General features: G+C 37.1%; 1 protein-coding gene across 2 annotated transcripts in view; it reads right to left on the reverse strand.

Annotated features, from left to right (window-relative positions):
- The window catches only part of septin8a (septin 8a), a 29,505-nt gene that overhangs the window by 3,480 nt on the left and 10,091 nt on the right, over positions 1-15,934 (reverse strand). For both annotated transcript variants that reach the window (XM_065287551.1, XM_065287552.1), the window contains exons 2-7: positions 14,751-14,865; positions 14,455-14,650; positions 13,219-13,405; positions 8,914-9,075; positions 7,241-7,337; positions 2,068-2,236 (exon numbers count right to left, since the gene is read on the reverse strand). In XM_065287551.1, coding sequence (XP_065143623.1) covers positions 2,068-2,236; positions 7,241-7,337; positions 8,914-9,075; positions 13,219-13,405; positions 14,455-14,650; positions 14,751-14,865 — 926 coding nt within the window. The remainder of the gene's footprint in view (positions 1-2,067; positions 2,237-7,240; positions 7,338-8,913; positions 9,076-13,218; positions 13,406-14,454; positions 14,651-14,750; positions 14,866-15,934) is intronic.

Here is a 15,934-nt window from a genome sequence, read left to right on the forward strand (position 1 = left end):
TAAGAGTTCCTTGGGGTAAAAATGATCCCAGAAATTAAAAGAGTGATTACAAAAAATATATACATTTTTAATGATACAAATAATATATCATTTTTTTGTTTACTTCCCATCTATACATTAATGCTGTGTCTTGGGAGATTTGAAGTAATTTTGTACCTGTTTACCACTTAATTCCTTTACACCATTAGCTTGCCTATAAAATATCACATTTTTATGAAAATTGCACATACATTATGATCTAAATTTTATTTAAATTGTTTTTAGATATTGATCTAGATGCTATGCATGTAATATGGTCATCTGGTGTTTAGAAAAAAAAAACAAAAGAATTACAGTTTAGGAAATAAATCATTTTGACCAGCAGATGCCCATTGAGACCCATTCATTTTACTGGATGTGGCCAACTGCTCAACATCACTACTTTAGTGAAACATTTTGTGAATTTATGTTTATATAAACATTAGGAAAAAACAGAAAAAACAGTAGAATTTTTTTAGTATTTGATGAATTTTAATATGTCTGTTTTAACAAAATGGCACAGAAATTTGACTGAATGTAAGTGTTGTGTGGGTCTGTGTGAATGTGTGTGTGCGTGCGCACGTGTGTGTGTGTGTGTGTGTGTGTGTGTGTGTGTACGGCCGGGTAATTATCACGTTGGGGGGACCAATTGTCCCCACAAAGATAGGAATACCAGTATTTTTGTGACCTTGTGGGGACATTTTGATGTCCCCATGAGGAAACAAGCTAATAAATCAAACAGAATGATGTTTCTTGAAAATCTAAGGTATCAGACAGTTTCCTGTGATGGTTGGGGTTAGGGAATGGGGCAGGTAAGGGGAATAGAATATACAGTTTGTACAGAATAAAATGCATTACGTCTATGGAATGTCCCCAAAAAACATGTAAACCAGAACGTGCGTGTGTGCATGTGTGTTTGTGTCTTTATGTGTGTGTAGGTTTTACTGTGTGTGTGTGTGTGTGTGTGTTTGTGTGCATGTGTGTGAGCATTACAGCCCACCATTTTACATCTTTGTTTTGCATCTGTGGCTGTTTTTTGCCAAATTCTGTAAAAATACTCTCTGTGGCAGTCATACCTTTGTGTGTTTGTGTGTGTGTGTCTGTTTGTGTTTGTGTGTGTGATTGAGCATGTCTTTTCTATAATGAATTTGTGCTCTAGGACCAGGCCTACTTTTGTGTTGACACTTTCAGATTTATTCTGGATGCATAGATTTTTTTTGACAAATAAAAAAAGGATTTTTTTTTGCATTTCCCATTCATTTCAATTAGGGTCATTTTTACCCCCAAAGGGCCTCTTTTGGTAAAAGCCCAGCTTTTTGGTATGAATCTTGACAGATGGAAAAGTCACAAAATCTTATTCCACTGAGATGAAGGGAACCATGTTTTTTACCAAAAGATTGACCCCAAGGGACTTATTAGGACACAAATCAGTTGCCATAGGTGCACAACAGACAAGCAGAAACTAAAACATTTCAGGGGCAAAGTATTTCTTCAAGCAGAAAGCACTTTACAGTTTTTCGTGAAGGTGGTTGTCGCTTCTGTAAATAACTCTGTATTTGTATACCTTGCCTAAATATCTTTGGCATAGTCACATTCTGACTCAATCTACCCCATGACACTTAAAGCTATTGTTTAGCGCACTGGGTTTTGAGACTTTGAGGTCTGACGTTTCAGGGATAGTTCACCCAACATTAATAATTTACTCACCCTCATGTTGTTACAAGCCTGCATAAATGTCTTTCTTTTGATGAACACAAAGGAAGATATTTTGAGGAATGTTTGTAACCAAATCAATCATGAGCCCCATTCACTCCTATAGTTCTTTTTCCTACAATGGAAGTGAATGGGGCTCATGATCGGTTTGATTTTAAACACTCCTCAAAATATCTTCCTTCTTGTTCATCAGTAAAAAATCATTTATACAGGTTTGTAACAACATGAGGGTGAGTAAATGATGAGAAAATATTCATTTTTTGATGAACTATCCCTTTAATAAAACCCAAGCGGGTCAGTTTGACATGCAGATAATAATATAGGGCTGTCACTCACCTGAAGGGCTGGCTGTCTGGATCGGTGTCTTTAAAGCCCATCTCCTCCAGTTTACAGCGTCTGTAGAGCTCATAGTGTCTGGCATGGGTCTGCTCTCTTAGGTCCTCCATGTTTACTCTGATCAACATCTCCCTCAACTTTACAAAGTCACAGTGACTCTCATTCTCCACTGCAACACACAAGTACAAGATCCACGTGTTCAAGATCCAAGAACACAGATACACACAGCCACGGTTATCCACTTTATAAATGTCACTGGTAACCAAATAAAGATGCACATTTGAATGTTGACCATAATAAAACACACATAGTATGACACTATGGCAGCATTTACACTGCATGGGTGAGATGACTCAATTCAGATTTTTTTCCTCATGTCTCACAAATAAAAGTGAAGTAAAAGTGACATGTTTGTCAAGTATGCAAGCACAAACACACAACCAGGACGGAAGCAGCTATCCTAGTGTCCAGAGAGCAATTAGGCTCAGGGCACCACAGTCACAGCCCACAGGCCACGAGACTCGAACTGGAAATTCTCAGGATCCAAGCCCAACTCTCTAACCATTAGGCTACAACTGCACAGTAGATCGGATATGATCCACAAATGTGTAAACAGGAAAACGCACACATGTTCTGATATTCTCAGATCAGTTTCAGGCCTCATACAGAAGTCTTCTCGGGTCCAAAAAAATATACCCGACCCAAAATAACCTGAAAAACTCGACCCGAGACAAACCCCCCAAAAAATTAGACCAAAGTCCTACCCGACAAAGTTGCAATTTTTTTACCCGACTAATCCCAAATGTAAAAGGCACCGACGTGTAAAATGTGCATTCAAAATTGACTAACAGTCTGGCTCAACGTAAATTAACTTACCGCCAGACATACGATGTCGCAAGCGCTCTTGGCAAACAGAGGAGGGGTTGGAAAAGGACTCGAGGCACACATTCGAGATAGTTTGGGTCTTCTCGGGTCAGTTCGGCAAAAATGCATTCATTGTAAACGACTCAAGACCTGATGCCGCTATTATTATATACATGACCCGTGTCCGAGGCACTCGTGAAACTTTTAGACCGGAACCCGCTCAGGTTTTGGGTCGGACTTTGGGGTTTTGCATCTAAGTGGACCTGTAACGTAACCAGACTGACAGGGGTGCTTCTCCTGAAAGCAACTACAGTTGCCAGTTCTGTCTTTACCAAAAGAGTTCAATGGAATTAATGACCACAGTTAGCTAACAATGCTTTTAGGAAACTCAACCCAGATCAGATATTCCTGTGTCATTAACTGTAATAATTACCTTCCGACACCATCTTGTACTTGCGCGATTCACCTATGGCAACCGATGCTCCCTACGCTCAAACTCTTGCGTGAATCGCTTGTGTCCAAGATGGCGTTGTTATCGGACGCTAGTTATTGTAGTTAATGAAGTTTAAAATATGGATATTTTTCTTACAATATTGCATAAATTACCTGTAAAATACCTTTATTAACCCTTTGGAGCCATGTGGATTATTTTTTGTTAACGATGGATGCACATTTTGGGCTTTAAAGTCAAAAGTTGTTTCCTGATCCCTGTTTCTATTGTTATAAGCTTGGGAAAGCAAGGACATTTAGTAAAAAAACTCCAAATGTGTTTGTCTGAAAGATGATGGACATCTCAAATTGCTTAAGGATGAGTAAATCATGGGGCAATTTTGATATTTGGCTTAAGTTTTATGTCTTGTTTATTATACAGCTTTATTTCTGTATCCTTGCATAATCACTTCGTTTGCATTCAATGCATATCTCATAATTTTCCTTCCTGTGTGGCCTTGAATTGTCTGGCAAATATATAGTGTGTGTATATATATATATATATATATATATATATATATATATATATATATATATATATATATATATATATATATATATATATATATATATATATATATATATATATCTTATAAAAGTCGCTTGTAAAAGATTATGTGAGCATTAAAAAAAAAGTTAGGCATCAAGACCTGCAATGTAAATGCAGCCTATGAGGCACCACACTTATAAATAACACAAAATGTATTATTTTTCTAAACAATACACCTTATGCAAAATGTGTCATTGCAAAATGAACTGAATTAGTACGCTAAGGTGTTGTTTGGTGGTTTACAACACCCTAACGCACAAAGATATTTTGGTCTCTACAAGTTCCTCCTTCAGCGTGAAACAAGTAACCTTTAAGCTAAGTAGGTGTTACAGTAATAGTGATGCTTGCTTTAGCGGTCTATTAAAGTTAGGTGTGAAATGGGAAGTTACTCTTGAGAACAGGCCAAACATTTGCAGGAAGTCAAGCAGTTATGAAAGGCTACTTAAGTTTACCCATCTGGATATAATAATGCTAGTGTCTTCATGAGAAGATCCTCCCCGGACTTTACTGTAATGCCAAAACATTTAATCGAGTCTCAGATCAGCGCCTACCAGATAAAGTTTCCTATGCAAGTAAGAAAAATGTCATGCAGAGCGAGCATCACCTTAGTTAAACCATCACGTTAGCCGAGTCCTGCTTTAGTACATTTGTGAACTTTCTCACGGTTAACCAAAAGCATTTCCTGTTGAGTGATATCAGTGAAAGAGAAGTTTACAAATAACCAACTTCATATGACATCGGTCAAGATGGACTTTACTGAGATAAATGTGAGGGGCGGAGTGGTTTTGTCAACGTCGATTGCTTAGAAAAGTGATTCTTATGGATTGCATGGAGTATTATGGGGTGGATGGTAGAAGAATTGTAACAAAACGCATTGCATAGTTCGTCTTGAATGGGCGTTTCGCTCGGATCGAATTCCACATTCGAGAGCCTGAGAGCAATTTACTGACTGTTGACTAAAAGACTCCCGGGAGCCACCGTCCCCAAAGACAAGAGCCAAAAATAGCAGAAAGAAAAGAAATACCAGCGTTTATCCATCTGTCATACTGTCAGGACACAACACTTTAGCAGATAGTGCTGTAACATTTACAAGAGCATTAGTGTTTTGAACTAACGCAGGCCTTAGCTAAAGTTCAAATGGCACTCAATTTGCCTCAATGTTTCTTTTTTAGGACCTCTTTTCTAACCCTTTAAGATTTATTACAATGTTATTTTGTTAGCATTCCACTCTTAAAGGAAAAGTGCACATTTTTATTAGCAAAACAGCTACTAGCGCAATTAGCAAACGATAAAAGTGTGCACTATTTTTAATTTGAATAAAATGAGATGCTATTCCATATCTCGTCCTCTTTTACCTCCCCAAAAAATACTTTTTTGTTTTGGTATAACAAATGTCTTCTGTGTAAGTTTTTGGTGTGTTTTATCATTTTTGTGCCACCAAAGGGATTGATGACGAATGTAATTTTATTACATAAACCTCATTAACTGTTAAATTTAAATTTCTGATTATGTTTTCGCAATGTCTTTATCAACAATACATAAATGGGTACATGCTTAACTGTGTAGTCATTGTGGTGTTTTTCATATGCATGTGTTTTGTAAATACATTCATTTCATTACGACATGAAGTTTCATTACAACATTAGGAGACTTACAGCTTTACTAAAAGCGTCTCTGTGAATGATGCAGTCTGAGTCTTTACTAAAGCCAAACGGCTAATTAGACTGAAAAACATTTGTGGTTAATGATGTGACCTTATCTGTGGCACATCTGTGAGAACACGGCATCATTAGACCCTGTCTATAGTGCTATTTATCACCGCTTTGATTGATGAGTTTCACATGAAAGTAAAACAACCCTCAACCAACATCCTCAGGGGGCTGAAGAGATGAAGAAAATGAAGAGTAGGATTTCAATAAAATTCCCAGTGTGGTTGACATATTTAGCTCATGATATTCACCAGTGACAGATTAACTCTGGATTACACCGCAACAATCTAAAATAAATATAAACACTCCTTAAGGGTTACTTGTGTCACTTCTAGGCCACAGCCGGCACAAGGAATTGCAAAAAAAATCATCCGAATGTTCTGACAATACAACTAACCATAGGTTGAGCTAAAAGGTTGACAAACTGCAATGTTTGAGAATCACCATAAAGTCACAGAGTTTCCAGCCTTTATTAATCTATGAATGCCTTTCTTACACAGTCATACTGTCAGATTTTCACACAGTTAAAACCATTTCTCAAAGCGCCAAAATAGTTTAAATATTTATATTAGGACAACATATTTCTATATGAGTATTATTACAGTGATCTCTGTGATGAAGCCAATATGGAAGTGATTTAAACTGCAATTCATCGACTGGCCGCTACAGGCTGGCTCCAAAAGGAAGTCAATTACCATAGACCACCATGTTAAAATGCCCAACTTTACAGCAGAAAATAATATGTTTACAGCCTGGTACAAAAAGTGTTTTTGGTCTATATATACCTAATTTTTCCCTTCTTGAAAACTATGACGGGGGTGAAATTTTTTTTGTAACTTATCCGTTTAAATTATATTAAACCTTAAAGTTCTGCATAATTAAGGGCGTGGCCACTTGAGTGACGGTTGAACGGCCACTGCTGTCACTAGAGTTGACCTAGGCGGGCGGGGTTTCAGCAAGCAGCCACCTCAGCTTCACCCATGTCCCGCCTCTTTACCCATGTTCGGATATCCGCGAGTGAAGCGCGGTGATGCGCAGCCAAGATGCCGACGGCAGGCACCGCCTACTTTAAGCTTCAAAAACGATCTTCAGAAGCCTATGGGTGACGTCACGGACACTACGTCCATCTTTTTACAGTTTATGGTATTAACAAACAAAAACATGTTTTTGAAAAGCACATCTTCAGAAGTTGTCCATGGATGACTCATTATTACCAATTTACAATGATATTTTTTTTAAAGTTATTTTTTGGGCCATTTTTGCCTTTATTTGATAGAAAGTAATTTCAGAGATGACAGGAAAGTATAGGGTGAAGAGAGGGGTATGGGATTGGCAAAGGACCTCGAGCCGGGATTCGAACTCAGGTCGCCAGAAGTGCGTCTGCACCATATGTTGGAGCACCGTCCACAACACCATCAGCTCCGACTTTAAAACGATATTTATTACTAAAATATTACTAGATTATTTACAGCAAATACCGTATTGAACTACAGTTGGCATTAGTGTAGTAAAACCATGATATATGTTTAATAAGAGATCATTCAGAATCTGTGACACTCACCTTGAACTACACCCCATGGGTACTGCCTGGCCCTCACTGTCTTATTGCCCACTTTCACCTCCTCCACACTGCCGACCACAGCAAACGGAAGATGGGCCTAAAATAAAGACCAAAAGGTTCAACACAACTTTAGTAACGTGATTTCCTGTTTCACAGCATTTTTACTAATACCCAAGAGCATCAATCTTGCTTTTACACAACTCACAATGTAAATTTTGATGATTTTTTATTGTGAGAAATGTTATAGAAACTTTTACTCAAAGTTTTTTTTTACAGTAAAGTCATTACTGAGGTAATCTTCCTTTGGTTTAAAGCACTGGCTCTTAAACTTTTCTGCGTGTGATAAATAAAAGTTTATTTAAAAAATAAAAAGCACATTGATACTTTTTGAATGAGGAGCATTCATAAAAATGCTTTGCACATGGCCCTGAAGGTGCCAAAGAGTGCATTGAAATTATATGTAAACATTTTCTCTGAAGTTTTCTCTGATATCTTGTATATGTCCATACAACCCTAGGATTTTCCTTTAGAATGAAATGGTCTATTATTACCTTATTTGAAAGGGTCATGAATAATAATGTTGAGCTCTGCTCTGATTGGCTGTTTTTTCAGAGCAGCTCCTTCAGTAGCTCCGTGTGTGTAAACAGTGGCCGGCTGCATAAAACTGTCTTAAAAGTTAGTCATGAAATTTTTTCTCCAAGACTGATCATAACTGTTTTAAGTATGTTACATAGAAAGGTAGATTGGTCTAATTTAAATCCAAATAATAAGACTGATTAGCCGTAACTAATTGCTAGTTAGTCAGAATCATTCTTAAGACGCAGTCTTAATGTCACGGCTATGTTTATGCAACCGATCTTATGTTTTAGTCTGTATCAGACAAAGATACAGGTTTTGAGGAATAATCAATTGTTTGGAGATTGTAAATGGACGTTTGAGAGTGGTAAATTTGTGTTTTTTTCTGTATGGACCGGCAAAACGTAACTGTAACGTCAATGGTAAAACTTTAGCCTAAATGCTAGCATATAGCATTAACTAGCATATAACGCTAACTCAGCAGTCACAACTTTGTTTTTATCATTGTAACAACACTGTAATTTATTTAATGTGTAATTTAATGTTGGGGCGTACATCTCGACTGTAACGTCACAGTCTGTGTTATGATATTGGTCTGTTTTCCTGCTGTCTTTTGCATGCACAAGGTTTACAAAAGGAGGAGGAAACAATCGAGTTTGAGCACCTTTAAAGTTCAGGACTACAGTTGCTCCTTATGGGGCTCAAACCAGCAAAATAATTTCTAGTTAAAAGCCATGAGTCACAAAGCCAAGCAACAAACAGGTATACAGTTGTATTTCTTGTCAGTTCAGGAATGGGATTAGTTAAGCAAGATCAAGTTTTTTTTAACTCTACCTTAACATATATTGAGACAAATATCAGTTAAGAAAAGGTCTGAAATAAGTTCTGATCTAATGGGATATAACGTGCTTGAAACAGATATTTTCTCTCTGGCTTGAAGCTTAACAAGGCAAAAAAAAACTAACTACAGACACCGAATGAAGAGAAGAAAACATAATAGTTTGGCCTACATAGTTTCTCCCGTCATTTAAGTGAGTAATGAAAGTTTGCTTTACACAAAGTGTTCATTATGAAATAACAAACAGCACATGACTTACATTCATAGAGGAGTTGATTTCTGTGACGGCCTCATCGTCTGTGGGAAACTGATAGATCTGAACACCATTGCTAACCAACTCGCTCATGATTTTGATCTTGAACTTGTGCAGCTCACTCTTGGAAATTGTGTCAGCTTTAGCAATAATAGGGATTATGTTCACCTAAAGAAGAGAAAAGTACATTTCACAATGTGTCATGTATGTTTTCAGTCTTATCCATTATCCTTCAGCAAGCTTACCAGATATGGAATGAATTAAATATGAGGTTTCAACACTCAAGAGGAATTATGGTTTAGATTCAACATGTAATTAAAGAGCTTGTGCTAAATAAAATGACACCAGTAATAAATTAAAAACTTAAATGACCTTAAAAGATCTTAAAGGAACACTACACATAAATAACATTTCCCAAGTGTTGTTTCAGACCCTACCGTAAAACAAATGAGACATTTTGAAGAATTTCATATAGATACACCAAACAAGAAGATAAAACAAAAAACAAACCTCATTATTTGTAATTTACCAGGTATTTAGGATTTTCATAAAACTATTTATAATTAGTCATGTCTGCACACAGCTGTCTTATGCCTTAACAAAACCGGGCGTCAACATTTCAGCTTTAAAACGGCATCCATCCATTATTAAAGTAATCCATACGATACGTTTGTGAGAAAAACATGATTCATATTTTAAAGCTTTTGGCAATACACATCTGTAATGAAAACAGACAATAACAACTCTAGATTCTAGGGATGAGACAATTACCGGTTTCATGATTAACCACGATAAAAAGTCCTATCGTTAAAAAATTTAATTATCATTACAACCGTGTTTGATTACCGTGATTTTGAAAACTCGAGGTAAATCCTGTCCAGCCAGAATCAGTTTGACGTAGGCGCGCACATGCAACATTTAAGGTATAATGTATTCTATTCATTCACGGTAAACTTATAAGACAGATTTTTTACCACAAAATTAATTTCAGGGACATGAAATATTAAATTGTGATTTTCAAAAAAAAAACTTGTTCAAACGTTTTCAGTGTGTGTATCAGTTCTTTTTAAACATTTCCATCTCATTTTAACAAAACCATGATAACATTGACAACCGTGATAACTTTGGTCACTATAATCATGATATAAAATTTTCATACTGTCCCATCCCTACTAGATTCATATATGGCGGCACGTGAAAGTAAATTGGTTCTCGCGTGTCTCAGGACTAGTTGTCATATGAGTTGTGATGAAACACAGTCATGAGCATGTTTACATTACATATGCGTCGTAACTAGGGATGTGCACGAATAGTCAAATATTCAATGTGCAATAATTATTTAATGCGTTTTCACTTCATCTTTACTGTCTTTTACAGATTTCAATGTAAAATATATTTGTATGCATTTCTAACCATTCTGGACATTCAAAACACTGAATAATTTAACTTTTTAGAGTTTTTACACCGCTGGGTTGTCTCTATTTAGACGTGCCCCGCATCACCGTATCATAATTTTGTAAGCTTCCTGTTACTGTAGTATTTTTAATTTAAACAATGCAGAGCTAAAGGTGAGACAGAGAGAATGAAACGGCACAGAGAGCGGCACATATTATACACTCTGTGGTTAGTTTGAGCCGGAGAGCTGCAGATGTAAACAGTAGTACAACATGCAGCCATATTACTTGCGAGGTGTTGTTTAATTAAGTTTCTTACTTTGTACAGTCAGCAATAAGGAATAAGTAAGTCAGCTTACATTATTTGTAAAATAATCCAGATATTATTATTAGATCCAGCTATTGTTGGTTCTGGAAAAATGTGGAGCGGTAAATGTAATTGTTTTTCTCAACAAAAACATGGCAAACTAAATAAACCAAATATATGACTTTGTTTTAAAGGGGACATATCAGAAAAATCTGACTTTTTCCATGTTTAAGTGCTATAATTGGTCCCCAGTGCTTCCATCAACCTAGAAAATGTTAAAAAAGATCAACCCAGTAACTTAGTTTTGGTAAACCATTCACTGCAAGCGTGTGAAAATAGGTCACTAAAATTTGGCTCCTCCTGTGATGTCAGAAGGGGATAATACCACACCTTAATCTGCACTATCCATCCACGGCATTGTCATTTAGTACAGAGATCAACTCATTTGCATTTTAACAAGGCACACCAAATAATTTCACATTTTTGCTCACACCTACAAAGTGACAATTTTTACATGATAATATAAATTATCTATATGGTATTTTGAGCTAAAACTTCACAAATGTTCTCTGAGGACACCAAAGATTTATTTGGCACCTTAAAAAAAGTGTTAAAGGAACAGTATGTAGGATTGTGGCCAAAACTGGTATTGCAATCACAAAATTTGTGGCTAAAACTGGTACTGCAATCACCCAACTGGTGGCCAATACACAAAATGACAACATAAACATCAGTTGAGGGCTGCAACTCCACTTTTTAAATGACAATATCCTGGCCAGAGCACTGTTGTCAGTGATATAAGTATTTGAAATGAAAATGATTTCTTAATGTCTAGTGACATATCAGGACCATTTGATGATTAATTGATATACATTTATTACATACTGTTCCTTTAAGAAATGTCCCCTTTAAACACAGTTTTTCTTTATTTTTCAACAAGAAATTAAATTTTTTTAAATTTAAAACACATATACAGAATATCATTTTAGCGTATTATAGATATTTCCTAATTATAAACTTGTGTGAAATTGTGCCAATAAAAAATGCGCAAAAAATGGTTTTTTTTACATAACAAATAATCAAACATTATTTTTTATGAGCTCAAAAATTCAAATATAACATTACTGAAAAATGCCTCAGTAGCCCTAACTATCGATTAAAGCTCAAAATATGAATTTTGTTTTTTTCACGATCATTGTCATTTTATCCCGCTGGGTTATATATGGATTACTTTAATGATGGATGAATGCACTATTAGACCTTCTTGATTCTGTTCATGCCAGTATGAAGCCAGGAGGAGCCAGGATATAATTTCATATAAATCTTTGGCTAAAGAAAGAAAGACATAAACATCTTGGATGACATGGGAGTGACCAAATAACCAGTATTTTTATTTTTGGGGTGAACTAATCCATACAAAAGATGGATTTCATCTGCACGTAGTTGAGCTTGTGTTTATAAACTGATGCTTCACTGGCTCTGCTACGTAAACATTAGACTGCAGAAACTCTCAAAAGATGTTTTTCTCAAATAAACAATTAATAACAATGGTCAAACAAAATGTACAAAGACCAATATTAGGCTGAGTCAGCCCTCTAAACATGTGAAGCTGTGGCTTAATAGAGATGTTTAATGTGCATGTGAGGTTGTGGGGTCTGAGGTCATATCATTATAACAAGTCTGTTTGACAGTCACTAAACCATCTGTGCCCTGTACGTCACCTGAAAAAAACAGACACCCACCTCTCTTCTCATTTACTCTATTACTATCTGATGAAATGAACGACTGATCCACTCTTTTTCCGCAGGCATACAAAGGGAAGCTACTGCCCACTGCCCTACATTTGGCCATATTAAAGATTATCAATATACTCATCATCAGTACAACATCTACATTCAGACACAAAGACGAAGATTCACAATACAGATGGACGTTTTTTCTGTTTGTTGCTACACTCATCCACAGACTATTCCAATGGGAGTTTAATACTTACTGTACACTGGCTGTACGTTAAGTATAGAGAGGAGTATAGTCCTATTACAATTGACTACAATCATCATTTCAGACTAGATTTAACAACACAAGGCACTTCAATAAATCAAACTACAATTTCCAAGACACCATTTAGAAAAGAGCCTTAATATCAGTATCAACATTATAAAAACTATATTGGATCATGCCAATATATTGTGACATCTGGCATGTTTAGGATGTCAATAATAATAATAATATTGTATGATATGATATTCCATTTCAATCATTTTGTACAGCATTTATTGTTTGGCATGGGATTTTCATCAAAGGCCAATAAATATAATGGCTTATGAGTAAATATGCAGTGTTTGGAAATTTAATCAAACTATATAATTTGATTAAAAAAACCCTCATCCAGCTCCAGCTCTCTCTTTTTTATTTCCTGTCAACTTTAAAAACGTCTAAAAAATGTAATGTAATCATAAAAGTAAAATATGAAAAATCGTGCACCCTTCTCTTATGAAATGGCTGACGCCCATCTTAGTCAACCACTGCATAAAACAATTACTGAATTTTCCAGCAAACAGATCACATTCATCCAAGATTTTCGATGAAACCACACAAATGTGCCTCTACCTTGCTGTCCAACTTCTTCATGGTGACTAAATCCAGAGATTTGAGCGAGTGTCCTGTGGGAGCGATGAAGTACAGACAGATGTGGATTCTGGTGTCGTGGTAGTTGAAGAGAGATCGTTTGATTTTCAACTCTTCCTGCAGGTAGTTCTCAAACTGTGTGTCAATGTAATCCACGATTGGCTTATAGCTTTGAGAAATTAAACGAACAAACAAACACACTGTCAGGGATTTTGATATGCTGGCAAAGAACTGATGAACTATATATAGTGCCTAACAAATTTATTACAGCACCTGCATATTTGTTTCAAACACCATCCAGCATCATGAAGTGCTTTAATGTGGACTTTATTCAACGTTTTATCTTTTTGAACAGAAGTGATGAATGTCAAATTGATTCACATTTTTCTACGCAAATTTAAGGGGGTACATTCGGAAGTCAGAAATTTATCAAGAGTTAAATTCAACCATTAAAACTTATTTTTTATTAATAGAATAGCAAGTAAATAACTGTAATAACTATAAACACACACAGCTGGATTAACCATTACAGTAATGTAAACAAATTATTTTGGTAATAATCACCAATACTGTTAGGGGGTGTGTACACCAAAGCATTTAAAAGTGGCTGAAAACGGCAGGCAGATGCCGACTGTAGGTGCTTGCCAGCTTTTCTCAGTTGAGCACTTTGGATGCCATGTAGGGTTGTTGCGGTGACAGAATTTCTGCACCGGTTAATAGTGCGTGACAAACCCGATCACCGGTTGGGAGGGAATTTTACTTTCACTTTTGAATTAAACACAACAGTTTAAATGCAGAGCTTGTGCAGAGTACATTGCATTAAATAGCGTATGAATCCACGTACAATGTGAGTGCAACAGCTGGTTTCAATATGCGCAGGTACTTCTGACGGAAATCCGCCAGTCCCAAGCAGAGTACCAGCTCTTTCTCAATTTAAAGCGGTGCTTGAATAAAGGGTTTATTATTATTCATAATGAAAAATGCACCGTGATTGGACGACAAAGTGAGAAGTGACATTGAAGAGCTAAGCGTTTCACCCAAAGTTGAAATCTCAGGAAAAACTGGGATATGTGTTTGAGAGTGAGAGAAAAGCCTCAGGGCTGTGTTTACAATGTATAACCTTTCTTGGTCTTTTGGGCATTTTCCCAGCATGCCTTTTACACTTGAGCTTTCATGACTTCCTCTAACTTCTGGACACGGGGACGTTTACATTCTTACCTTTCTTCTTTATTGATCTGGTCCCCAAAGCCCACAGTGTCAACGATAGTCAGCTTGAGGTGGACGTTGCTCTCCTGCAGGTCGTACGTTCTCGGCCGAAGGTAGACGCCGTTTTGGTAATGGCTGGCCTCCTCATTTTCAAACATTGTATTAAAAAGCGTGTTCATTAATGTGGATTTGCCGATGCCGGTCTCACCTAAACGAATGAGAGAAATTCTCAGGAGACGTTTCTACTACAAGGTCAGATTGTGCGACATGATGTGCAGGTTTAAAAAGCGAGGTTAACAGTTGCTTACCCACACAGAGGATGTTGAAACAGAAACCCTGAGTCACCGATTTACTGACCAGCTGATCAGGCAGACTGTCAAAACCAACATGACCGCCAAGGCTGAGGTTACGCTTTTCTTCATTCTAGAAAGGAATGAGTGAGATGTGCTTTATGAAAAGTATGCACAACAAAAAGCTCATAGAAATAATGCACAATTCATGACATGTTTTAAATATTTTTGAGAATTTAATTTGCATAATTCATTTTACAGATTGGGCATTACAGAAGTAGAAAAACGTTAAACTTAAACTAGCATTCCAAACAATGAGACACTTTAAACATTTCCAACAGTATGAAAGACAAATATCATCATTCAGAAGCAGACATATCTAAAAGGTTTTTAATCACATTAACAAGTGCCCTAAAACGGCATCCTAAGATCAACGCACTCCTCTTTTGCCTGGCTTCGTCTCGTTCCCCAATGCAGGCACATATTTGCCGGCTGATGTCACCAAGACGTGCTACTGAGCAAAGCAGCACTTCTGCAGGCGTAACACGCATCAGGCACAAAAGGAATCCTAGCTGAAAAACCTGCACCGGCCCCAGTGTTATTTCAAAGCAGAGGCACCAAAGGGGAGGTTACAGACGAAAAGTTGCAGACGAAACATTACACATGAGAGCCGGACATTGTGCTAGCTGAGGTGAAGGGGAAATGGCCTCTCAAAGTGTTTTTAGAAAACAGGCAGTCTGGAGGACGAAAAAAACTTGGGAAGGCCTCAACAATATCCTTATAGGGGCAGATAGCAAATGCCCCCGCCGCAAGGGCAGGCGAAACATTTCCCCTCAGGGGGCAGTAGATCAAGAGGAAATGGTGCACAGTTTGGAGCGCTGAACAATATTTTCTCAACCCGCCCTCAAAGTGACGACCCTAATTACATTACAAGAACACTGAGAGTTGTGTGTAAATCTGCGAACATGCCAGATGTCACTTTGAGAAACAATCGCCCCATAGGAACCTTATGAGAGACACGCCACAAATCAAGAGTACGATCATAAGCATAACTCTACAGGAAAATCTGACGATAGCCAATCGTCGGGGTCTGGCACAAAACAGATTGTTTGAGGCAGATGGGTACTCCGTGCTACGATGGAGGAGAGCCAAACTGGGACAATTCCATCTCCACCCCCTCCAAGCACCTATGTATGCCTGCT

This window comes from Paramisgurnus dabryanus, chromosome 18, assembly GCF_030506205.2.
Source record: "Paramisgurnus dabryanus chromosome 18, PD_genome_1.1, whole genome shotgun sequence".
Taxonomy (NCBI): Eukaryota; Metazoa; Chordata; class Actinopteri; order Cypriniformes; family Cobitidae; genus Paramisgurnus; species Paramisgurnus dabryanus.